At 36.2% G+C, this 26636-nt stretch overlaps 3 protein-coding genes across 5 annotated transcripts; 1 reads left to right on the top strand and 2 right to left on the bottom strand.

The window, feature by feature from the left end:
* The first annotated feature begins 4184 nt into the window (after window positions 1-4184).
* On the top strand, window positions 4185-11592 carry LOC308696857 (uncharacterized protein). The gene is made up of 5 exons (XM_081375770.1): window positions 4185-4678; window positions 7888-8118; window positions 10179-10229; window positions 10809-10859; window positions 10963-11592. Exons 1-5 carry the CDS (start codon window positions 4600-4602, stop codon window positions 10980-10982), a joined length of 432 nt encoding a protein of 143 aa, XP_081231896.1. The 5' UTR covers window positions 4185-4599; the 3' UTR covers window positions 10983-11592.
* On the bottom strand, window positions 11426-18196 carry rida (reactive intermediate imine deaminase A). Of its 3 annotated transcripts, none has more exons than XM_081375771.1 (6): window positions 18011-18196; window positions 15129-15234; window positions 14848-14902; window positions 14685-14753; window positions 12688-12743; window positions 11426-11886 (listed from the first exon to the last, which is right to left on the bottom strand). In XM_081375771.1, the coding sequence occupies exons 1-6, from the start codon at window positions 18073-18075 to the stop codon at window positions 11827-11829; spliced, it is 411 nt and encodes a 136-aa protein (XP_081231897.1). In that variant the 5' UTR covers window positions 18076-18196; the 3' UTR covers window positions 11426-11826. The 3 variants fall into 3 exon arrangements, with proteins under 3 accessions (XP_081231897.1, XP_081231899.1, XP_081231898.1); XM_081375772.1 differs by lacking the exon at window positions 18011-18196 and adding an exon at window positions 17683-17952 and having other exon boundaries at window positions 11433-11886; XM_081375773.1 differs by lacking the exon at window positions 14685-14753 and having other exon boundaries at window positions 18011-18172.
* A 654-nt stretch (window positions 18197-18850) lies between these two features.
* On the bottom strand, window positions 18851-23878 carry stk3 (serine/threonine kinase 3). Its single transcript, XM_081377263.1, has 11 exons — window positions 23651-23878; window positions 23279-23359; window positions 23070-23198; window positions 22853-22967; window positions 22602-22766; window positions 21858-22025; window positions 21637-21774; window positions 21364-21489; window positions 21091-21286; window positions 20833-21005; window positions 18851-20373 (listed from the first exon to the last, which is right to left on the bottom strand). The coding sequence occupies exons 1-11, from the start codon at window positions 23671-23673 to the stop codon at window positions 20209-20211; spliced, it is 1479 nt and encodes a 492-aa protein (XP_081233389.1). The 5' UTR covers window positions 23674-23878; the 3' UTR covers window positions 18851-20208.
* Window positions 23879-26636: the final 2758 nt, after the last annotated feature.

Below are 26636 nucleotides of genomic sequence, written 5' to 3'. Positions count from 1 at the left end.
TGAGCAGCTCACTTTTAGCAGGTTGCAATGGCCTGTTGCAAATACTATTTCACTTAATTTCATAGTTTTATTTAAATTTCTTAAATGTTAGGCTACCCCCTTAATTTTAAAAACCTCTGCTATTAAAAGTATGTTTCCAGTCACGATCCATGGGGATCTACTTCACATTGTGTTTGTCCCTCCCTCTTGTCTGTCACACTTCAGTTCATGATCATGATCACGTAGCTCTCTGCCGATGAGCTGATGATCCTAATCAGGTGTGCTAAATAAGCAGGACATACAAAAGTGTAAAAATCTGCGTCCTCACTCCCAGTAATAAGACTGAAAACCCCTGTTACACGCTGTCTAATAACATATCAGAGATCTTGATAAGCTCGATTAACGCGATGGAAGTGGACAAATATATCTTGACCGAGGCGCTCTCTGCCATTCTGGGAGCCACTGTGAAATTGCAGTCAGATTGCAACGATTTAGATGGAGCCATTAAACTGCAAATTGCCAAACTGACAACTCTTGCCCTTCTTAAAAATGAACCAGTGACTTGTCTGACTTCTTCTCTGTCGCGGATGTTTGTTGGTGATGATAAGAAAAATTCACAAGAAACTCCGAGAAGCGAAAGCGCGAGTTCTTCTCTCCGGAAAGAGTTATTTGTGATTTCAGATGACTTTTTCGATCCAAAGTTTGACTTTGACTTTACGAACATGTCCAAGCCGAATGATGCCTGCATGCGCGGGGACGAGCCGTACAAGCGGCCCTACGGGTGGATGCGCTTCGCGCTGAAGGTGCGGGACAAATACCCGGACGAGAACGCTTGGCTGGGAACGGATGGATGGAGGAGCCGTTCCGCGCCCGGTGAGTGGCCAGTCTCCTACCACGGAACCGACTTGCATGGGGCTGCGGGCATCATACAGTCTCAGTATATGCCAGGAGACCGTCAGGCTTACGGAAGAGGGATTTATTCATCTCCAGACATCAACATAGCCTACATGTTCGCGAAAACCAAGAACTTCATTTCGCAAAAGAATGGAAATACTTACAAAGTCATCATGCAGAACAGAATCAACCCCCAGATCAGAGAAATAAAGACCAAGGACATTTGGTTGGTCCCTATCCCTGAAGGCACATCAGTTGAAGAAGAGAAAAAAATAGTGGAGAGTTCAATCCGCCCTTATGGCCTTCTGCTTAAAAAGATGTAGGCCTAAGGCCTTGTTGAAAATGTTCACAGTTGGAATTTCCTTCTCTTTAATTCATGTTTGTGCTGCCTTATTGCATGTCATAAGATTCATTCATTGATTTCATAATTGTAATAGTTGAATAAGTGTTATGTGTGTTTGTATGTGAAGAGAAAAAATAACTTTCATTCATCATTATAGTTAATTCATGATAGAGGACATATAGGCCTAAAGGGATGAAATTCCATATTGTATTAAAAAGGCATACAAAATGTTTGTTTTGCACCTCATTTTTGCATTGAAAGATCTGTTTTCGTACAAATGCACGCACGTTTAGAAAAGCATGATCGAGCCTTTGCTTATTTTGTAGGCAATTTATCCCCAGAACACTGCAAAAACACAATATAACAAATCCAAATGAATGGCAAACATCTACACCACTAAATTCATTGCATTTATCCTTGTATATTAGGTGTTCCTTAAACATTTTTTATAGAGAATGATTAAAGCATATTATCTATGTCATTTAGTCAATGTTAAGAAAATTTGTCTCAAGACACCAAACAGAACATAGTTAAACGCTTCTCATGCCCGGTTTTCAGTTGTAATCCTAACTCTAACCAACAAATATAAATGTCCTCATTATTTTAACGCAATAAGAGCAGAAAATTATTTATAGGATGGCTGGCATGTGGACCCTAACCCTTACGTAGTTTGTGGCTTGGCACACACATTAATGTGAATATGCAAAACACTTGCATTATCACAAAGTAATCATCTACTGTTTAAAAATAAATAAAATGTCAATATCCAGTTCCCAGACACTCAACAGATTCTAAATGTCTCTGACCCTGTAAGAGTATAAATCACACGTTTTAGTGGATCAAGTTTAAGAGCAACAAATACGCAAAAAACAAAAAAACAAAGGCAAAATATCAAAGCACTGAGACTGATTCAGTTTGCAAACAAATTTTGAGTTTCTGTTATTAACAGAGGTGTGAATGTCTGTCTGTGGACCACTTATTATCGTTAACTAAAACCATTAAAAATATATTACTTGAAATAAAACAAACATTAACTAAAATAAAATCTTAAAAAACAACTTATTTTATTTCAGCCAGTTAACACTGATGCAAAGTTATGGAAGATCACCCAGAATATCCTAGCATAGCAACAATAGCATCCCCCTACAACCGCATATATTCTGACCTTACTTCAAACGATTTAAATTTTTTAGAAAATACTTCACATTGTCTTTAAAACAAGCCAACATAAAGTTTGTCTTTCAGGCTTTTTTCAGGGATTCTAACTCTGCAACCAGTTTCCGCTTATTGATTTTATTTCATTTTTTTCTTTATCCATGATGAATCCAAGTGGAGTGGGCAGTTGGAGAACCTGCTTACCAAACAATATGCAATCCCAGACATATCCGACAGGATTATATCTATTTTAGTCAAATGCTTTGTGAACTGGGTGGGAGCATATACCTGTTCCCAGGGTCCTATGTTTCCTGAGATTTATATGGCACATAATGAACAGGGGCGGATCTACCAAGGAATTATCCCAGTATAAAATTTAAATGTAGCAGTGTTTCCTGTACCACTTTTCAGGAGTGCTTCAATATGATAACAAAAAAAAACAGTGTTTGCAGGCTGCACAAGTGTATCATTAAAACACGGTAAAAATGCTACAGTAAAACGTGTTAGTAAGTTCTCTTACTGTTGAAAACGGTAATCTAATGTAATCTAAGTTTTACTTATTTTTACAGTAAAATACTATAAAATGAACAGATTTGGGAAGTAATCTTTTAATTTATAGTGAATAAAAATAAACTGACATAAACTGAAATTGAAAATTACCTGTGTGACTTTACATTTGATGGTTGTCCTGCCTGTGTTTTTGGACTTTGAGGGGCCATTTAAGCGACACTGTAAAACAGAACACTTTTTATGTGTTTTGGCCGTTCATTTAGACGACAATGGCATTTTGGGGGCCTAAAAATGCAAACTTTTGAAAAAGTGCAAAAAGTACTGGCCTGGCATGCATATTACAGTGTTTTTAGTCATTTTCACAGATCAGTGTGAACAGGATCGTTTTGACAACGTTGCCGTCTGTATGCGAAAAAATGCAAAGGGAAAACGTTTACGGTTTTAGTACATTGCTGTTGTGTAAATGTAGCCTACCCTCAGTTGGGTTTGCACTGTGTTCTTGTTCATCTGTTGCCATTGTGTTTGATTTGCCCTCATGTGTTACACCTGTGTCTTGTTAATTATCTCGATGATCCCTAGTGTTCCCTGTGTATATAGCCCTTTGTTTCAGCCTTTGTCAGTTCTCGTCTCATAAGTGGTTGTTCGGTTTCATTTCATATATTTCTGAAGAAAAAGAATAAAAAAAAACTCTAAGCGATTAGAGCCTGCTATTTTATTTACTGTTTTAATTGCAACAATTGTGTGACAATGGTATTTTAAATAATTGTTTCTTGTTAGTTTTTGTCGTTAATTATGTTAAAACCCTTTAGAGTTTTGTTTCACCTTTGTCACATTATGATGGTGTTGTTTTGCATTCATGTGCATGAAACTGTGCACATTAGTATTTACCTCAGCTTCTGGAACAGCTGTGATTAACTTGAATTCGTTGTGTGTCTCTTTTACCACCTACGGTTAGGGTTAGGAGTTCATAAAGTTGATGGGGCCCTGGGGAAATGAATTCTGACATTTTAAAAAGTTCACTTAATGTGTGTTTACAGACAATTGAACTTTAAGTAGCCTATGACTATTTAATTTAAAACCAAGAACTTTTCTAATCTTAAAAGAACTATCCCCAAGGACCTAATGTAACCAAAAATACTAGCGGTGAGTTTTACAAAGACATATAGCATTCTCTATGCACTAACATTATCACTATAGTTGTAGATTTAGATAAGCGTCAAGTTACAGTTTTTATGACATTCAGTTTGGGTTGGCCAGTGCTACTCCAGAAGTCACCTGTAGATGTCGCTAAAATCATTACAAAGGGACAATGTGATGTCATATTTAAAGTTAGAGTACATTTTCTTTCTCATTAAACACATGTAATCGGATTTAAATCGTTATTTTGGTTGTTAGAGCTCAGGTTAAAACATAAAGTGTCACATATAATTTCTTAACAAAAATACTTATCATTTTAATCAGAGAAGACAGGAGTTCACTGCTGTTTTACATTGAACCGTGTGACCTGTTACCGAGAATAAGGGCTGGTTTGCATATGACTGTCGTTCCCACACACTCACCCAATGTGTTACCTGGTTAGGGAATGACTGCTGCCTCTATCGAGTTTAAATTAGCGCAGTCTTCCTCCTCTTGAAGTCGACGCGCGACGCTGGGCACGACAACATTCACCACCAAAGTGCCTGACTTTACTCACTCCTGTCCTGTCAGAGGAAGACACGATGGGATGCACTTCCAGCACTCAGACCACAGCTCAAGACACAACACGACCCAACACCAAACATGACGGGAGCACATCAGGTAAGACTATACAGCCCAAAATTTCACATTTGAGCTATATTTTGTCAAATATTGTTGATTTGCAAGGTGTTTCATGATGAGAAGGAAGAATGTCTGGTATTTAGTCTATTTGATCATGCTAAAATGCGTTGTTGATCATAAAGTGAGAGGAAGATTGCAATCTTCAATTGAAATGCCACTTCAGAAGTGCTTCTACGCCACCTTTGCAGTGTAAATTAGTTACTTTTCGGACCCTGGGTCAACCTAACTTGAAATTGAACCCTCAACATTTGTGTAAGGCACCCAAGATCCCTATCCAGACTGCTGTCATCAGCCCGACATGCAGTACTTGACTCCAGTGTCTCTCATAGAGAAACTTACAGTATTCATTACATTGAAAGTCCCCATAGTGGAACCTAAGGTTAAACGCTATGCCCAGATCCTGAACCATTAGACTTTAACTGAAAGTTACAAGAAAAATTATGTTTTTATGTTTAAGGTGAAAATTTCAAATAGCAATTTGATAACTGGCTTTAAATTATTAACATTAGGAACACTGTGATGTACAGTAGTTATTTTATAACTATCATGCATTCCATTTTTATGTTCCCGTAGGCTACATTTACATCTTATATTTAGCATCTGACAGATGTTTTTATTTATAGTGTTTTTACCTTATCGCAAACATAACTTTGGGGTTGCATTGAGCTGCTAGAGGAACAAAATTTCACACTTCAGTACCAGAAATTTGATTATAAATGGTGAAATGCTTTTAAATAAAGGGTTACGGTTACGGTTACTCATTAAACTCTTCCCTTTATATGTTTTACATGCCTTTTAACAAAAAATTGATGATGACTGATTGCAATCTCATGAGCATTCATCAACTGATACGTGTTAAAAAAGTGCTATACAAATAACAACAGCATTTGAATAGAATTTTGAATTTAGTCGTATTGAATTCAATTTGTCAAACAAATTAGGGAAATTTGTATTTTGTTTTGTTGTTGTGTTTGTTTCTTGAACCATCACAGTGTTTCTATGGTGATTTCATGGAATTTGAGGAAAAACATTGTGGTGATCAGAGGAGGTCCTCCACACCTCAGGTGCTCCTTCAGGTGTGGTGATGCATGTCACCCTGCTAATGGATTAAACAAAGTGGGTTCATCCCGGATCTGTGAAGAAGGTTTCATGTAAATGTTGTGTACTTTAGATCACAGATGGCTTATGTCATAAACCTTTGCTAGTTTGCCTGTTTTAATACATCCATTTTCTTCAGCACCTGTTGTTACATTAGTTTTCATTATTTAACCAGGATGTCAAAGTCAGTTTCTTTCATTTTCATTTAATTATTAACAGTGGCAGCCTCAATAATAGACTATACCAAGCTTTAGTTTGGGGGTAACTGTTGAATTTAAAGTAGGCTTATAAAGAGTTCTCTTGAACCTTATCGACACTTTACACAGAAGATGAGAGGAGAGAAATGACATAACAAATATTTTTCATATTTCTGTTAATGAAATGTGAATTCTGTGGAAATTATTTAAATATAGTAAAATGTGCTGCTGAGTATACTGAACTCAGATTGGAAGATGAAAACATTTTTAAAATAAATTTAAATTGAGGTGTGGAATTTTTTTTAAACATTGAAATTGAGATGTGTGATGGGGGCTTGCGGTAACCTGTCTGAAAACATTTATTTTTGTAATTCTGTTCGGTGACACTAAAATGCAATTAAATATGGAATGTGAATGAACACACATGTGAATGATGGCTGTTTGAATCGGTGGTAATTTGTGGAGTTTTCTATGGAATTTTGTGGTCACAGATTCTATGCAGGCCTAGTTGTACCCCATGTAAGATGCCTTAACATACTGTATGTGATCGATAATATGAGGGAAATAATAAACACTTCTGTTTTTCTTTAAAACCACTTTTAATATTATATTAGATTTTTTTAAATGAAAAATCAGTGTGATTTTAGTATCACTGGTATACTATTATGGCTTTTGTTAATATTTTGAATTAGATGTTTTATATTTTGCTTTTATTGTAATTTCAAAGTTTTAGGAATTTTGTGTTTTTTTTTAGTTTTTTTTATGTCTATGTAGTTTTTATAAAGTGGTAAGTTTTATTTAGTTTTAGTTATTTGAGTACTTCAAATTAAACTAAAAGAAAATTACAAATGTTGCCTTGGCAATAGGGTTGGGTATTGTTTGAATTTTAATGATTCCAATTCCAATTCTGCTTATCGATTCCAAATCTTATGGATTCCCAGTTTCGACTCAAATATGAAGAAAAAAAAGAAAAGAAAAAAGAAGTCAACCATTTAGATATCAAACATATTTATTCTGTATTTTTGGAGAACATTCTGTTGCAGCTGAATACCATGAAAAAAAATCAGCAGCCTAAAGATAAATAACTATAAACTATAAATAATTAACATTATAAGGACAAGTGTACACTAAGTAATACAATAAGAGCAAATTAGCAATAGCGCAAATAAATACAACTAAGTTCAGAAATTAAAATCAAATGTAAAACAACACTGTTTACTTTTTATAAATATGATTAAGATTAATCCTTATTAAAGTTACAAAAGTTATTCAGTCAAGATCAGTGAGTGATTTTCTTTTTCTGCACAGATGGCAGCAGGTTTATTAGGCTGCTGTCACTTTAAGATCAGATGCATGGATCCAATAGGCCTATACTGTTACACATGCGGTTTCTTTCTCAACTGTTTATGTTCACTTAAAAAGACTGTGTTTATGAGGATATTTTGACTTAATTGTGTGTATTTGTCCATTCAAGCGTAAGGCGACTCAAAAGAGAACTCAATTCAGTAGGCTATTCGTGCACTATTTGAGAGGCAGCTTTCTGTGTGCGCGCTCCTGATGTTCCCAGCACAGAAAACAGCGTGTGAGTAACAATTACCGAATTGTTCTTTTCGCGTCTTCTTGCGCTTGAATGGTTTAAAACAAGATTAAAATGCGCTCACAGGATTCGATAAGCAGAATCGAAATAACAAGTATCCGATTCCTGACCTTAAGTATCCAATTCCAGAATTGGGAATTGATTTTCGATTCCTAAACCTATTCGGCAACTAGATGAATTAAAACAAGTTAAAGTCTTCCATTTTATTCTTTAGTTAATGTTTATTTTATTTAAAGTAATTTTTTATTATGCTTTTAAACTTGGTTAAAATATTTGTTCTATATTTGATCTCTAAGGGACAAGTAATGAAAATGGTGGTCCTGCAGCAGACAGTGAGACAATTCCAGCCAAGGAATCTCCACAGACATCGAGTGCAGCTCCTGTTCACTCAGAGGAAATCCAGAGCTCTACAGCTGCAGTAGCTCACAGTGAACCAGAAGCAGCTGCTCCCGAGGCCATCATGTCTGAACCTGCTGAATCCAACCCCTCCATGACAGCTGAAAATACCGAAGAACCAGCACCAAGTGGTACGTTTCAAATTTTTAGACAATAAGACTAAAGTCACTTTTCTGCCATTTTCAGTGAGTGAAGTGTCCTCAAAAAACTGGTCCTTAAACTAATTCTTCTCAAGATCAAGATACATTATACCTCGTGTTCTGTGCTTGTGTATGCAAATGGTTTTGCTAGTTACCAGGGACGTATCTCTAGATGCAAAACACCTTGTGCAACAATTTCACACATTCATACTTAACTTTACACTTCAAGTGAAAGGTGATGGCAGTGGTTTAAATTGGTAATAGTGTGTTTGTTTAGCTCTAGTTACCTGACAAGTGTCCTACTAACTGTTCCATGATCAAGGAGTACAACACTGCCCTGCTTAGTTTCACATTCCAGCCCTGGTTACCGAACTGAGGGTTTCTATCATACATATGCAGTTAGTTTTATATATTCTATCATTTAGTGTTAGTTTCACTTCCTGTCTCCTGAGATACCTTCATTTGATAGATTTTTGTTGGCAGCATAGATCTATCATGTGCTGCCTTTGATATCCCACAATCCTGTGCTTTCCATTCTGTGTCAGTTGAGCGCGAAAATTAAAGATGGTGTCTGGAATTTGCGGCTGGTGGTCAGTTTGTGTGTAAATGTACATTTTTGATAAATGTTTTCCACTTATCTCATTTCTAGCGAGAAATTACTATTGTAGTCATTAAAATATTCACCTAGTTTTCACCAAAGCTCGCTCTATTTTGCTGCAGATCATTAAACCGTTACGCTGCCTCAGAAGTCTGTCCGAAATCAGTTTCGTGAGGAACCTTTGTGCCCAGACGCTCCCTGTAAAGTTAGCGAGGCAACAAGTCACTGCCTAAGTTTTCGGAAGCAATCATATAGTGGTGTGAAACAGGGTGAGGCCGAGAGCTGCGGGAGCGGAGCAAGGCCGGTGGAGCGAATGCTAATGAGCGACACCTGCGCCCCATGCCGGTCTCGAGTCCCACGGTAGAGCTCCGGAAGTAGAGATGCACTGATTGCAATTTTCTTGGCCTATTCCGATTTCCGATTTTTTTTTGTGTGTGTGTAAGTGACCTGCCGATTCCGATTTTCTTTCTAAGAACTATAATTGAAAGCATACACAAACAAAAATTTTCTTCAATGCAAAATGTTATTTTCATAAAAAGAACTCAAGTAAAAAATCTGTATTATAATAAGAACAAATAAACAAATTGCAAACAACAGCACAAATAAATAAAAGAATAAAGAGAGATATGAAATAAACACAGCTTTAAGTTTTTCAGTAAGTTACAGTAGGTTCAGGTAAGAAATACTACAGAAATTAAAGTAACCAAATGTAAAATAACACGGGATAATATTCATTGTAAAAATCAAATACAGATAAATGCTTACAATTAAAATGACAAAAGTTATTCAGTCAAGAGCAGCGAGATTGAGCTTATGCACGGATCCAAAATTCATGCGTTATACATGCATTTTCTCAACTTATTTACTGACTGCGTTTAACTGAATACTCGGCAAGACGGGTATTTTGACATAATTTTGTGTATATTTGACCGTTTAGCGCAGTAAGCCACTCATTTTGGTACTTGCGACTCACAAACTGTTTGAGAGGCGGCTTTATGTGCGCGTCACTTATACAGATCAGTGGTGTGCGCGCTTTTGGTGTGAGCGTGAAACCTGCAGAAATTAGTCAAAAATGTGCAATATAAGCACTATTTAACTGGAGCGGATGAGACGAGTGAGTGGTCGGAGAGATGAGAGCGAGAACGCGCAGCTGACATTATTGCCTTTCTTAAAAACTCACATGAGGCCTGGTCCCGCCTTTCATTGTCGTCACTCCTTCACAACAAAACGGACCGGCTTGGAATCGGAAAAACATGAGACTGACCGGACGATTACCGGTCTGGGCCGAGCATGTGGAAAATCGGCTGATTCTGGTCCCTGGCCGGTCAATAGGTGCATCTCTTTCCAGAAGGATAAAAGAAGGAGTGACGACAATGAAAGGCGGGACCAGGCCTCATGTGAGGTTTTTAAGCCTAAATCAACGAATTAATTAGATAAATCTATATTTCCACAGAAAACACAACTGAGGACCAGGCAGATTCCTCCCCACCAGAAGAAGCACCTGGTAAGTAGGGTAATATATATATATATTGCACAGGATTTCAAACCTGAGACCTAAAGAATGGGTCGCCAAGATGATTTAGGAAAATGTGTGTATATATATACACACACACACATCCTGGCGACCCATTTTTTAAGTCTCATGGGTTTGAAAACCTGTGCAATAAATAATTGAATAAAAAATGTATGCATTCTTTTCATCTTTAACCATTGTTATTTTGGCCAAATCCTAATGGTGGTGAGGGCCACAACATGCCTCATTATCTGAATTTCAAATGTGAATGACAATTTATCCACCGATGCAAATATCTTGGCTGCAATGTGGAAAAACTTTGACATTGACATAATTCATAATGTCTAACCACAGAACAGAATACATACCAGAATGCAGCAACAAATAATAAAAACTAATTTTAGTAAGTCTAACATGAGAAACCAGAGAAGACACAGGCAAGTCCTGAAGAAACAATCTCAGAAGACTGCTAAATTTATAATATGTAGAACAATTTCAGTTTATTTTAATATTATTTTATTTTTTAAGCCTAAATCAATCAATTAATTAGATAAATCTATATTTTCACAGAAAACACAACTGAGGACCAGGCAGATTCCTCCCCACCAGAGGAAGCAGCTGGTAAGTAGGGTAATATAATTCAATACAGACCTAAAAATGTCAGTATCTCTTGAGGATAAATGTCTCATCTGATTGATTTCCCTTACCACTTCATCTCTTTCAGCCTCTGGTGAAGATAGTTAAGTGTGCAACAATTGACACAGTTGCTACAGAATCCAGATTCAACCATAATAAAATCAGGATTTCACATGAATGGTTTAAGAATACAATAGAACATTAGTTTATTTATTATTATTATTGGTTGTTCGTTGCCAAGAAATGGACCAACTGGTCTTCAAAGACTCTGTGCCTGTCTTTATATTCACAGAATAGGAACACAAGGTAAATAATAATTGCTGGCGTTAGTTAGAGATTTCAATGTCATTAATATTTTATATTGGTGCCTCTTCTTAGTGGCTTTACCCCTGGATAAAGATGCGAAAAAGCCAAATAAAATATGAAAATTGTGAAAGTAAATGTGATATATTTATATAATTATATTATGCAATATTTTAATCAACTAAAATGTTACAGTGATCAGTAAAATCCATGCATGTTATATACATTTACAGTGACAATGGAAAAAACATATTTGAAAAATAGGCCTTTATTTGTTTTATTTATTACATGCAAATGTTTTCCTGCAACAAACACAACAGATTGAACTAAACTTTGAAAATGGAGGAAATGGTTTTTGTGGTGTGATAATGACAGATTTGTAGGAGTTTAAAAATAAAGTTTAACTTGAACTGGGTTTTGAATGGTTGCTATTATAGATTAAGTGAATTTAATGATGAAAGATCAATAGTAAATTCACAAAGTAATAGTAAAATTTCAATTTCATGATAATATTAGCAAGAAGGCAACAGAAGATATTGCCCGTGAAAAGGAATGCTTTTATTGGTGATTTCCTTTGTATTTTGTAATCTTGGATGCAGTCTCCATAAAACTATATTTACAATTTGTGACGCATATTGGGGTCATATAGTCAGGAGGCGTCTGTGATGGGTCCCAACACAGCGACTGCCTCAATCTCAACAAGCCCCCCCTGTAAAACAAAGTGAAATTAAAATGAGGTATGAATACAAAATAATATATTCTATTGCAATATTTGTATCTTAATATATTATAATCATATATAATCAACTAGATTTGTACATTTTCAGAAGAAGATTTGAGTGGTGGCCATGCAAAAGTCACTGAAACGATGCAAGGGTGGTTGCCAGGGTGTTGCTATGTGGTTGCTTACTGGCTCAAGTAAAAAGAGTTCACCTTAAGTCTTAATGATATTCTGGTTTCTACCATAATGTATGTTGCAGGTCCCTCCTTCAATGCAAGTTTATGGGATTTTCTCCCTTTTTATCCTAAGTTGATCACTTAAAAAAGGAATAGTGCACCTCTCCTCTAGAAGTCATGTGATTTGAGGTATCATTCATATCCATAGCTCAAACAGTGTTGGATGGGTTACATGCCAAAATATAATAGTTACAACTACTGTTCAAAAGTTTGGAGAACGTTTTTTTTTTTTTTTTTCAAATGTATTTGAAAGAAGCCTTTTATACTCACCAAGGCTGCATTTATTTAATCAAAAATGACTTGATCAAAAATGTGAAATATTATTACAGTTTAAAATGATTGTTTTCATTAATGTAATTTATATGGCAAAGCTGAATTTACAGTGTTCAGTGTCACATGATCCTTCAGAAATCATTCTAATATGCTGATTTGCTGCTCAAGAAACTTATTAATTTCTCTATAAAAAAATCTTACTGAGCCCAAACCTTTGAACGGTAGTGTGTAGTTAGCTGGTTGCCTTAGCAAACACCACTAACCTGCGCTTAATACTTACTCTGGGCAGCGCGGCTACTTGATAGGCAGCTCTAGCTGGGAAATGGCTCTTGAAAACTAAGAGAATTGAAAAAAGAAAGTCAGACTATGGGAAACTCTAGGTTCTTTACTGATGACAAAGCTGAACAAAACCGCCAGTAAGGTTAAATTTGACACCTTGTGTCTATAAGCTATATACTATCTATAAGCACCTTCATCTTACATGGTTGACTACTGCAGTTCTTGTGACATGAAAAATGTAAAATTCTAAATGTAAAAGAAAAGCAGAGTTCACACCACAACTACAAAAATGGTTCACTAGAATCACTTTCAGTGATTTTTTTCCCAGCTGATGAATGACAAAAAGATTCACAGCCAATCAGAATCCATCCTGCTTTAAAGAGCTCACGCATTTTTAAAGTGTCAGACGACAAAACTGGAGCACGCGCTTATAATAAACAGAACGACATCGTCCGCTGGTGTGGATGCTAATCGCTATAGTTATCATTCTAGGTGTGAACAGGCCTTTATCCCTGTGTTTATATGTATTATTCATTGCATCATAAATTACATGAATCTGAGGATTTGTTCACTCTAGGTTTGCATGTCGCATCATGGAAAGTTCTGTGAGGTAGGAGGCAGGGATGATGGGTTGTACTCGTAGAGAGGAGGCTTTCGTTTCACAGAGTTGCACTGTATCTCTTTACACGCAGACAGGATAGGATTACCCATCAGCATTTTATTAAAGAGGAAATACCCAGGGCTGCACAGACACATCATTGTGTAACATCTGAATAATCAATAACTTGCTTAATCCATACCGCCAGAAAGCAGGATGGGAAGTGAAGGTTTTTTAGGGAAGGTATGTTGACAAAAGTCATGCTTGGTTTTAATTTCACAACATATGACACCCAGAGTATCTGCAGGTTTCAGGTATCAAAACTTCCAATATAATGCTTTTTAATACCATTTTCAAGACCTTTACAAAACAATTTTAAGACCTGCACATCATTTCCATCGGCTTCAATGTGAACAAACTAAATATTGGACTGAAAATATATAATAATAATACAAATGCATTTTTATATGGGGATACAAATAGTAATATATGAGGAGTATCATTCTTCTTTTTTAATTAAGTTTTATGCATTAGACCGGCTTTACGATTACAAAAAAACAAAGAGTGATAATGAAACCGAAGTCTTTACTGCTGTTTCAGTTTGGTGGTTGCAGTTCTAAGACCTTTCAATAGTGGATTTAAGACATTTTAATGCTGATTAAGGCCTTATTCAGGGTTTTTGCAGGTTTTATCAGGTAAATTTAAGATTTAAGAATGGGAAAACAATGTCAATATGTTCTCTAAATGTAAATGTTTAGGGAGAAACACAATGAGTGGTATTAGCAACACTTCAGAAGTTTGACAATACAACTTACAACAGATAACCATTACTTTTTCATTTTAATTTAATCGCTTCAGAAGGTTTTTATTAACCCCCCTGGAGCCTTATGGATTACTTTTATGATGGACGGATGCGCTTTTTGGAGCTAAAAAAAAGAGGCTCTATTCACTCCCATTATAAAGCTTGAAAGAGCAAGGATATTTTTTTATATAACTCTGATTGTGTTTGGCTGAAAGAAAGAAGAAAGTCATAAACACAAGGGATGGCTTGATGCTGAGTAAATTATGGGACCATTTTCATTTTTGCTAAACTAGCCTTTTAAGGCTTTTGTCTCTGATTTAAAACCTTTTTAAGGCCTTCAATACTGTATGGGTGAAGTAGCCGCAGAAAGAAACCCTGTTATTTTTACATTAAGGGATTTAAGATATTTTAAGACTTTTTAAGGACACACTGATAGTCATTTTTTGCTACACTTTTAGAATTAACACATTATACATTAATATCAAACCCAAGAGGTTTTCTATAATTACCAAGACCACTAAAACTAAGGGAAACTTGTGGTTGTATGTTTAGGGACTCTCTGTCGTGAATTATGCCATTGTGACTCATTCATACTCACACTGCTTGTAAACATCATTGACGTTATTGAAGTCATTAATGTCTGCCAACAATACTGTGGCCTTGACAACTGCAAAAAAAAAAAAAAAAAAAAAAACAGAAAAAAGCAGACTTTAAAAACTTGCATGAAAGAACTGACATGTAGGTGATGCTCGATGACGTACCATTTTCATATCCACATCCAGCAGCTTTCAGAATCTCCCCCATGTTAATGAGTGCCTAAAAAGTTGAAAGGAAAAAACACTGAAACTTGCACTTATGTGTCCCATTTTAGTGAAAATGACTACTTTGTGTAATAAACATGTTACTTTGTGTATTAAAGTCAGCATGAAATTAAAATGGACTCTTACTTAAGTTCTAATACGTGTTATTGTGAATGATTCATTTATTCCAAACTATGTTCATCTAAATGTAAAAACGATCTACGGGTGCTGTGTTTTGTCACCTGTTTGGCCTGAGCCTGCACTCCTCCTGCCACCAACTGTCCTGATGCTACATCCATTCCCAGTTGTCCTGAGATGTACATTGTGCGGTCCACCAAAACAGCCTGGCTGAATATAGAAGCAACATCATTTAAAATGTGAATTAACAGTGAAGGAAAAGGGATGTTTACTCTCATTAAAGGAGAACTCCGGTCAATTTTAACATTAAGCTAATTTTTTTGTACATTTGGAGTGCTGTCAATACAGAGAACAACGACAAAAAACGGTGTTGCCTACACCGAGTTATTCTATTTTTAAAATTTGCACCCTGTTGACTTCAATGGGGCAAGTACTAAACCTGCTTTTAGCCTCTTAACATCCTTGATGTGTCATTACAAGTGCACAGAAAATGTGAGTGATTCCTTCTGAGTGAACACGAGTGAATCTGACTGCAGTAGATGTGAAAGATATGGATAAAAAATATGTTATTTAAGCCAGCGCAAATATCGGTGTTTACATCCTGTTTTTCGGTTGAAGTCCAAAGTAGTCGATTGCCGAGTTCACGCGCGTGATCATATGTAACTACACCTATGCGCGTGAACTCGGCAATCGACTACTTTGGACTTCAACCGAAAAACAGGATGTAAACAGGTATTTGCGCTGGCTTAAATAACATAATTTTTATACATATCTTTCACATCTACTGCAGTCATATTCACTCGTGTTCACTCAGAAGAAATCACTCACATTTTCTGTGCACTTGTAATGACACATCAAGGATGTTAAGAGGCTAAAAGCAGGTTTAGTACTTGCCCCATTGAAGTCAACAGGGTGCAAATTTTAAAAATAGAATAACTCGGTGTAGGCAACACCGATTTTTGTCGTTGTTCTCTGTATTGTTAGCACTCCAAATGTACAAAAAAATTAGCTCAATGTTAAAATTGACCGGAGTTCTCCTTTAATGTTGTCCTCGTCTGCCTTCTGCTGGTATAACCAGTACACTGCAGTAATAACCAATCAAGTTTACTTGCCTTGTTAAGGATCTTATTTTAACGGTTTGGATATTATTAATTATAAACTGGATACTGGATATTATATAGATAGATAAGATATCCCACTGTAGTGTTGTAGAACACCAAGATCACATGCAAGTTCAGCTTGAGATCACAGTCCAAGTTAATATGTGTCTAATACAAGACTAGTTCAGAAAGTTATATAATGGAGTTAATGAAGTGTGTGGTTTGCACAACTGCAAGGAAACTGAGGATCGTTGGTCACCGCACACATCAAATCTCTTGATTCGTGCTGGTTTGCATGATGTGTCAGCTGATCATAAAGTGAAATGTATTGTCAAGTTTGGAATAAATACGATTTTTAAATGTTTTCGATAGAAGTCTCTTCTGCTCACCAAAGCTGCATTTATTTGAGCAAAAATACAGTAAAACAATTATTATTACATTTTAAAATTATTGTATATCTATTAATATAATTTTAATTTATTAATGTGCTGAATTTTCAGCGTCATTACTTCAGTCTTCAGTGTCACATGATCCTTCAGACATCATTTTAATATGCTGATTTGGTTCTCAGGAAAGATTTCTTATTATTACCAATGTTGAAAACAGTTGTGCTGCATAATATTTTTGTGTAAACTATTCAAAATCTTGGGGTAAGTAAGATTAAAAAAAAATAATAAGTAATACTTTTACTCAGCAAGGATGCATTAAATTGAACACAAATGACAGTGAACTTCTTTTGAACTTTTTATTCATCAAAGAATCCTGGAAAAAGATTTTTATCACGGTTTCAACAAAAAATATTAAGCAGTTTTCAACATTAAAAGAACCATTATTAATAATTCAGCACCAAATCAGCATATTAGAATGATTTCTGTGATCATGCATTTATAATATATATTTACAATATATTAAAATAGAAAATTAAAATAAATGAAAACAGAAAACAATATTACTGTTTTTACTGTATTTTTGATCAAATAAGTGCAGCCTTGGCGAGACTTCTTTTTAAAAAAATTATTCCAGATCGGTATATAACATAAGACATATATATATATATATATATATATATATATATATATATACATATATATATATATATATATATATATATATATATATATATATATATATATATATATATATATATATATATATATAAATTTGCCAGAAATGCCAAACTACAAGCAAAATACCAACTTGACCTCTGGTCAAATCAATGAACTTGACACCTCCTCTTACTGTCTATTGGTCGAAACGCAAACACCCCCATTGTAATGGCATTCAAGTTAAGCAAAATATTTTCTATTAAAACAAAATCTGAAAACCTGTCCATTTTTTTTATTTGCCAATATTGAATTAAAGTTACAAAAATTTAGTGCTACAGAGAAACTTTTTTATATTGGGGGTTAAAGCCCCCGTGTTAAAATGATAAAACAGTTCTAGTATCATTACAAAATCATATTATAATGCATGCATAGTACAATCCCAATTATACAATTTAAAAAAGTTTGGAATCTAAATGTGTTCTAACATTAAAGTTGGTGGACAAGAATCTTACCTGTATATGCCCTGTCTAACAGGGGCGTTAGCTGTATATGGGAATTGTCTTTGAACAGAAGACATCTCGTCTGAACAGTATGAAAATTCGCACAAAAATCTAAAGCACAAAGTTGCAGAGAGCGCTGTCTAAAGACACGCCCCGAACAAATATTGCACTGCAACTTATGTCAGGCCTTGTGTTGCTCTAGACAGACTGTTAATGCATAACTGTCGGTGCTTTAGGTACAACTCTTTTTACAGTCTATGGTTAAAACACACTTATCCATATGCTAGAGCATGTCACGTGTGCGTTTATTATTAAGGAACATAACCATCTGACTGCTCACCTGTAGGGCCCGATCGCGGCAGGAGCTGTTGCAGTGTGAATGATCTTCCTAATAACCGCAGACATATTTGAGCACTGAGAGACCACAAGATCACAAGTTAACTTCCAGTGGAGCTGATGAATGAGTGTAAAAGCAAGCAGGTTTGTAGAGTCACTTCCAGTAGGCGTCAGCGATTCCTACCGTAATAACCCGCATATAGAGGCTTTAGTTTAGATGCAGCCTATTCATTTACATTTTGGAACTATAACTAAGATTTAAAGGAAATAATTGGAAGACAGAATTTACACGTTAAAACAATATACACGTTACAAACGTTAACTTGTATAAAATATACACGTTAAAAACGTGTATATTTTAACGTGTTAAAATATACACGTTAAAACAAACAATAAATAAGTTTCGAATATTTATGCATGCGCTAAATATAGATGTTGGCACTTGGAAGAAGTTCATGTTAAATCAGAGTCTGTGTAATAGAGTGATTACGGTAATTCGTATAACCAGTGGATAAATTCATCTTCACGAAAGGCAGTGGAGTGGATAGTTTTAATTCCCGAATTAAATTCGCTTAATTACTTGGAATTTTTTGTTAAAATCAAAGTATTATGCTTTTTTAACATCAAACTGTTAAGTTGTTTTGAACTACTGCACAAGCGAATATAACAATTTAATAGATACATAGACATTTGCTTCAAAAAGATTACAACTAGATTTTACTAGACTACATTTTGTATTAATTTTCTAGAAACAATCATAATTTTAATTTCCCTTTTGTGTCCAGGTTTCTCTGTATATTTAATAGCTAAAATATATTGTTAAAGAAGTCCACATGTGAATTAATGAGACAAGTAACAGACCTTTATTCAAAAACTCTATGCAGGGTGCAAAAAATAACATACAATATGAATAATGCAAAATAAATTAGAGTGTTCAGTAAAGACGTGCCTATGTAAATGTCAGAGTATAAAACAAACTGATGGAAATGTAAGGGGTTGGTAACATCCCTAACTATCTTTTAAAGAAAGAAAGAAAGAAAACAAATTATTAACTGACTATACTTCAAACCAGCTCAGATTCATAGACATTGTCAGTCCACAATCAGGGAATAAACATTGTTAAGAGTCATTTAAAAACTATTCATCCTTTTCTCAAAAGGTTCAGCAACATTTTAGGCCATTCACATTACTGGCATTGTTACATTACTGTCCTTGAGTTGCCGTATTGCTTATGGTAGGTATGGAGAGACTCAATAGGCCAAGTAATGATGGTACCATTCCCATAAAGAGAAACACAAAATCACTGCATTGAAATCTTTGAAAAAGACCAGAAGACAGAGTTCGAAGCCGAGCAACCCCTGAGATAAAGCAAGAACTTTAAAATGGGGCACAGGAAAAGTAGTTCTCACTTCCTCACACAAACATTTGCCACACTTTATCAAAGAGCCAGTGGCAGTGAAAACAACACAGAAACATTCAGAAACTGAGAAAGTGACATTCAGCATAAATAAGCCATGCATATGTACAAAGCTGTGGACAGATGTTTCAAACCTTACTTTGTGCTGAAGAGGAAATTTGATGGAATGGGAAGCATAGCTGCAGTAATGGTCCCGTTTCTCTCTAAATTAATTCCAGGAAAAGGATCCCTACTGTAACATGGTCCCATATTTGCAGAATACTAACCTAAAGCTTGGTGATCCAAAAAGAGGGTTAACAAGCACTCTAAGGCATTGTCTGCTTTTGATTGTCTTTGGTTTAATAATCCATTCACACCTAAAAATGACTTTGCAGCAGTTCAACCAGCATTTCTTATGAATTCAGCCACAAAACGTTACATTATCACAGTTATTTTTGCCTTGGCTTCATTTACAGTATTAGGAAAGTATTAACCACTGACGTAGAGATGGCTGAAATAGTTTTTGGAAATTAGAGAAAGCATAAACTTCATAATATTGTGAGGGTGAGCCTCAATCATCTCTATTTAGGATGAACTCATAATATTTTAACATGTGACCTTTGAATTCTAAAGAAGAACAAAAAAATAATAATTCTTGATTAAGTATTATTTCTTGATGTTTTGTTTGATACATCCACTGGGACCTTCTTCAAATGCAGAAACAGCAGGAGTTTAGAAAAAGATGCATCAGTACAAAGATTGAACACAGGAGGGAACATAAGATCTGGCCAGCCAGCTTTGAAGCTTCAGCATCTGTGAAGTCGTTTAGAAGTTCTGCTCGCATCCATGGCGTCGAGAATGGGTTGCCTTTTAGCCGTGTAGCGCTGCCGCAGTTCTTCAATCTCTCGCTCCATCATGGGGTCCAGAGCAGTGAGACGCATCTGGAGCTCCTCAAAATCAAGGTTTTTCAGCTACACAGACAGAAAAACTCATTCAGTTTAATCAGCTTCATGCATACAAATAAAGCTGCACGATTCTGGATAAATTGAGGATCACAATCACAAATCTGAATAGACAACTAAACTAAATAACGTCGTTTACTGGAGGCTCTGACAAAATGTTAATTGTTAATTTTAACAGTCACTTGTTACCACCTACAGGTCAGGTGTTATAATGTAATTGATATAATATTTAAAGCGTCAAGTTCATTTCGAAAAGTGATTTATTCTATTTTGATCGCTACTGTAAGTTTCATACCTATACATGACAACTGCTCTCTCTGGGTCTGCTGTGATCGTCAAAAGTTTAATAGACATAGCCGTATCATTGTCATTTAGAAATAAGATTGCATGGGTGTTTAAACTGAGATTGCGAACTTTATCAATTAATCATGTAGCTTTAACAGAAAACTAACCCATCAAAGCACTTACAAAATCAAAATCTCCATCTTGCGGCACTTTCCAATTATCAGGGAAAGCGGTCTTGGAAATTAAACACGGGTCCTGCTGGTTGTGGTTATAACCCTCTTGAGCTTTATTTGAGTCCTGCTTGTCGAAGTAGTCCATGAAGGATGGACGCTGAATTTGCTGAGATGTAGGATTTCCTATTTAGAGGATAAAACATCAGATTATACATTTCTCAAAGAGCCACAAAAATGATAGTTAAAAGATAAAGACATAAAGGCTCACTCCTCATCGAGCCGAGATCTTCCTCTTCTTCGTCATCATCACTGTTGATGACCATGGTGCCCAGGTCAGACTCCAGCATGGTGCCATCGTGCGCGATCATGGTCTGAACGCCGTCGCTCATGGTGCCCGTGGCCCGCATGGTGCCGTCGCTCTCCGAACTCGACTTCATCATGGTGTTGGAATCCACTTCCTCCTCCTGTAGAATGCAGTCACATATGACATCAGCTAAAATGCTGAGCTAATCGTAAACTGAACAACTGATATGCAACTCACAGAGTTCTCATCATCCTCCTCCAGCTCTCTCTGCTGCTCCTGCTGTCTCTTGATCTTCATCTCCATGGCTTCTGTGATCAGTTCCCGCAGGAGGATCACTGGCTTAGCATTGGTTATAAAGGGATGCTGCCAAACAGACAAAATACAAAGTATATTAGATGTTTATAAACACTACTTCATGAAAACCCCCCAAACTCAAATAGAGAGTGAATTAGTAACTTTAAGAATCATAAACAGGAATTATTAGTTAGCAATAAAAGGCTCTTCCCACACCTGCAGCAGTTGAGTGGCCGTCGCTCTCTGCTCCGGGTTCTTCACCAGACATTTCTTCACAAAATCTGTGAATTCGTCACTCCACAGCTCTGGCTTGCGGAACGTGGGTGGAGGGTTAGTGGGAATCATAAAAATAGCCTGATGACACAAAAGAACAAGAGTCACCATCCAGTTTCTTGTCAAAATTTCAAGTCAAAGACTTCTCAGTGTGTTCCACTTACTCTCATTGGATGAATGTCTGCATAAGGAGGCTTTCCTTCAGCCATTTCTATGGACGTGATGCCGAGAGACCAGATATCAGCCACACAGTTGTATCCGATCTCCTGGATCACCTCTGGTGCCATCCAGAAGGGTGTTCCGATAACTGTGTTCCTCTTTGCCATTGTGTCCTATTGTGGTCAGTATAAATAGACATGATTACATTAATTCATGCAACGTTACACCACCAGTTTGGACAAACTTGACCGAAAAATATATTAGAAGAACACAGATGAGAGAAAAACATTTGATCTAAATGATTATCCTTAAATGTTTTAAATTAGTTTTTTAGTCAAACATAAACAGTTGTCATATTTTTACTTTATGTAAATTTCTTTTTTTCAAAACCAACTTTTTTTAAGGATGATTTGGCTTTTTTACTAAATCTGAATTTAAACTGAATTACATTTTTATTAAATACATTTAATGTTTATCTTATTTATCTGCTAATATGGGACCATGTTACAGTAGAGATGGTACAGTCTGGTATGTAATCTTTACAGGAACTAATTTAGAAAGAAACTGGACCAATAAAGCAAATACATTAACGTACAAACAGACAAACAAACAAGAAAAAAGCTGGTTCTTCTATATTTTCGATGACTTTACTATTATTCTAAAACTAATAAATGATCAGTAATGTCCAAACCTTTAACAAATAATTTATGCAATTTTTCTACATTAAAGCGGATAGGTTTAATACTCACGGTAAGTTGTCCAGCCACTCCAAAATCAGCTAGTTTGGCATGGCCTTCTGTGTTGAGAAGAATATTCCCAGCTTTGATGTCCCTGTGGATTTTCCTCATGAAATGGAGATATTCCAGACCTTTCAAGGTGGATTTGAGGACGGTGGCGATTTCATCCTCGGTGAGCTTGTCATGAGAAAAAAAAACAGTGTTATTAAGCATGGGATGAATCTGTATAGTGTATTTATAGTACTAATATTTTCATATTTTACCGTTTTGTTGCGCAGTCTGATGATATCAGACACCGATCCAGCGCCGCAATACTCCATCACAATCCACAGATCTGTGTTCTTGAAATAGCTGCCATAGTACTTCACCACATAAGGACTGTTAAAATACAAGGATAGAGAAATTGGGAATTACTTAAGCCCAATAACAATGTATTAATAAAATGCTTTATTATTATTATTAATTCATGAGCTGCTTTACCTGTCACATTGCTGCATTATGGAGATCTCTTTGATGATTTCCTGTAGGTCTGATTCGACAGGAACCTGTTTAATGGCCACCACCTGGCCTGATTCCTTGTGAATGGCTTTAAAAACACTGCCATATGATCTGAACCAAAAAGAATTCATTATGTGAATATTTCATACAAAATGTATTCAATATCACTTAAGTATAAGAGTGGTACACACCCTTCTCCAAGTTTTTCAAGGACATCAAATACTTCCTCTGGCTGCTTGGTAAGACTGTCTTCACTGAGTTTCTTCAGCTTACTGTCATGAACAAGACAATCGTACTTTATGTAATGCATTAAACGTCATGGGTTCAGACACTCGCAGTTATAATGTAACACAAACTTAGATATACCAATTAACATAACAACTGTGGGTCAGAATACGTTCAAGCGTTCATTTTTTAGATATAATAACAAACATCAAGATATCAACCACACAATCTATTCTAGTTCGTTCACTTATCTAAAGTTTCAGTTTGGTTGGTCAGATGAGGCCTGTAAATATTAGCTTGGTTGATAACTGGTTAGCCGAGCTGGCCATTTCACTTACTTTTTGGGCACCGGATGCTCCATATTCTTGTTATTGAAATGAATGGGTATTTTCCGACTAATTTCAAACAGTTTGTTTGTTCAAAACCTAAAGAAAACAGCAATAACGCATGTTTTATTTGGACTTTCAGGAAGCACTGCTGCTATCTCTCTTTCCGTACCGCCGCCGCTAACAACGACGACGTGAAGCGAGATGACGTGAGGGATTTTCCATGATAAACGGCACTTCAAAGTAAAAGTCCCGCGAACTTGATAAAATATAATACCGTAAGTATCCACTCTTTATAAAATATTAACAATATTTTTTATGTATATACTACTAAGTATTTCGCTTAGCAACGCTGAAATGATGGAGACATTCACTTACAGTGTTTCAGTACATAACTTACATTTACGTTGATATTATTGCAGGAATTGATTCGAAAGCCAGTTTGAGGCCCAGTTTCACAGACAGGGTTTAGATTAAGCCAGGATTAAGCTTTAGTTCAATTAGGGCATTTAAGGAGCTTTTATATAGCACTTGCCTTAGAAAAAACATTACTGGTGTGCATCTTGAGACAAAACAATGGCACTGACATATTTTATGATCACTGAAAGTTGCTTTCAGTTAAAACAGCTCAAACATGCATTTTAGTCTGGGACTAGTCTTAAACCTTGTCTGTGAAACTGGGGTGAGAGTTACAGTTGTAGTTTATTTCATTTGTGTCATTTTTAGCAATTTAAAAGCCTATATATTGTAAAGCCCCCACTGAGAGATAAAAACACAAGTTTCCTCCTCACATGTTCCTATGGGGAGAAATAAGGCTGATGTATGCAGACTAAAACATATAGGCCTTGTTTCACAGACAGGGTTTAGATTAAGCCAGTATTAGACTTTAGTTTAATTAGGACATTTAAAGGGTAACTAAACCCTAAACCAACTTTTTTTAGTTAATGATCTGTAAGAATGGGGCTTTATTAGTGCTGTTCATTGATTCGAGTAACTTTTTTGACATTTGGGTATAAAGTGTTTTAATTCTACAATATGGTGTAAAAACGTCTGAGTGCTGCCCTCTTCAGGTTGAACGGTGGCTACTGCAGTCAAATTTTCCTATTGGATGTTGCGGTACTGCGTGACGTAAGCGGTACTGCGTGACGTAGGCAGGTTCCAGCTCACCACGCCCTCCCTTGGTACGAGCTACTGATCTCCACCCCTTATATAAGATCCGACTCCTCCCCTCGGATCTTGTGTACTGCATTGAGGTGCTACTGGAGAACCACGCCCTTGGATGAGCTAGCGTAGATTTATCTGTATTTAGTACAGTGGTAGGTGTAGTACAGTATGGTGTAGTAGTGTTGCTGGGTGCAACCGCACTGCTGGACTGCATAGCTTTCCAGCAGACTTGGAAATTAGGCGCCAGTGATTGAATGCACTTGGCCTGGAAGACCGTGAGTGTAAAACCTGCATTTTACGCGGAATTGCTTTTCCAACGCAATAGAGGTGGAAATGGGCTTCTCCACACAGCTCGCGCTGAACAGCGACGCAGTGCCAAACGCTGCTCCTCGATCCTGCATGGACTCCACCACCGCAGCGGCGTCTTGATGTGAGTGATCATATATATTTTAATCACAATTTATGGTTAGGCTAAAGTAAATCCTCTGGGGTCGACAAACGCGTCGGCGCATTTTGCTGGATTTTTTCACATAGCAGCGGCAAAATATGAATATGCATATAGAAAGCGCGCGCTATTGACATCAACTCGATAATACTCATCAGATGCATATTTACGTCGTCTTGCGACCCTGTGAGCAAACTCTTCATTTTAGACAGTCTGACAGCAGGACTCTCAGGTGCACGCCCCCCCGCTCACGGTTCGTCCCCTGTATCTCCGCTGGGGTCTGCCCACTTTTCTAGCATTTTTCAAATTTTGCCAGTGGGTGGAGTCAGGCTCTGACCAGGGGTTTAGTTACCCTTTAAGTTGCTTTTATAAACGTGCCTTAGAAGAAAAGAAAAACATTACTGGTGAGCATCTTGAGACAAAACAATGGCACTGACATATTTTGAGATATGTCAGTGCAAGTTGCTTTCAGTTAAAACAGCTCAAACATGCATTTTTAGTCAGGGACTAGGCTTAAGCCTTGTCTGTGAAACCGGGGGATATTGGTGTTCAGTTAGTTAGTTCCTGTTCTCTAGTCTGTTTGGCGGAACCATGTTTCAGAATACAACACTGCATGAGTCGTTTTTTCTGTCTTATTACTCTGCCAGTCCGCTTGTTCACAAACCAGAATCTGTTTGTTGAGAGTAATGACCATTTTTAAGGACAGTTATTGAACTGTTGTAAAAGCAATATCACATTCACGCTTGTTCCAAAATGCTGATTATCGGCATGTCATACTAATCTTGAACTGCTGTTGTGGAATCATGGGCAGGGCCTAAAACTAATTTTTTTGCCACACCAATGAGAAAATTTAACGGCCATAAATATTTTTTTTACTAGCCATGAAACTGTTTTTGCAAAAACAGGCAGTTATGGCACCAAAATTTTATATACCAGTGAAAATTCACAATTCTCTATTCCAATTTCGATACCATAGCTAAAACTACTAGCCTCAATTTAAAACATTATTAAAGACCAATAAACAGTCAGTAATAGCACAAACAAATACAACACAACAAAGAATCAAATTAAATAAGCTTGCTTTTCAGGTATGTTTTTCAGGTAGGTCTAACAGTAGCCTAAGTTTTTAGGTACATAACTTTAATAAAGTAATCAAATGTAAAATAATCACTGCATAGTTTTCACTGTATTTAAACATAGATTTATCCTTATTAAAGTAAAAAGAAAAAAAAAGTTATTCAGAAGAGCAGTAAGTGATTTTCTCTTTGTCTTTTGTTGTTTGTTAGTTGGATATACTGTACTCATGTGTTTTTCATCTGTTTCTCATGACTTTTTAATTTGTTCACATTCATGTTCTCACAACATTGCGTTCTTAGAATTTATAAAAAT

The sequence above is a fragment of the Scardinius erythrophthalmus genome (genome assembly GCF_964197995.2).
Source record: "Scardinius erythrophthalmus genome assembly, chromosome: 10".
NCBI lineage: Eukaryota > Metazoa > Chordata > Actinopteri > Cypriniformes > Leuciscidae > Scardinius > Scardinius erythrophthalmus.
The sequence above is the reverse complement of the archived record's forward strand: the minus strand, read 5'-3'. Positions and strand labels throughout refer to the sequence as shown.

Bases quoted from the DNA above. Each gene is read 5' to 3' on its own strand.
- LOC308696857 (XM_081375770.1), top strand. From the start codon at position 4,600: ATGGGATGCACTTCCAGCACTCAGACCACAGCTCAAGACACAACACGA. The intron at 4,679-7,887 runs GTAAGACTATAC...TTGATCTCTAAG, and splicing joins ACATGACGGGAGCACATCAG to GGACAAGTAATGAAAATGGT. The intron at 8,119-10,178 runs GTACGTTTCAAA...ATATTTCCACAG, and splicing joins CGAAGAACCAGCACCAAGTG to AAAACACAACTGAGGACCAG.
- rida (XM_081375771.1), bottom strand. From the start codon at position 18,075: ATGTCTGCGGTTATTAGGAAGATCATTCACACTGCAACAGCTCCTGCC. The intron at 14,903-15,128 runs GTGACAAAACAC...TCAACTTTTTAG, and splicing joins TGCAGGCTCAGGCCAAACAG to GCACTCATTAACATGGGGGA. The intron at 11,887-12,687 runs GTAAGTATTAAG...TTTGTTTTACAG, and splicing joins AAGTAGCCGCGCTGCCCAGA to GGGGGGCTTGTTGAGATTGA.
- stk3 (XM_081377263.1), bottom strand. From the start codon at position 23,673: ATGGAGCATCCGGTGCCCAAAAA. The intron at 23,360-23,650 runs GTAAGTGAAATG...TGTTCATGACAG, and splicing joins GAGCATCCGGTGCCCAAAAA to TAAGCTGAAGAAACTCAGTG. The intron at 21,775-21,857 runs GTAAGTGGAACA...TTGTGTCATCAG, and splicing joins CAGACATTCATCCAATGAGA to GCTATTTTTATGATTCCCAC.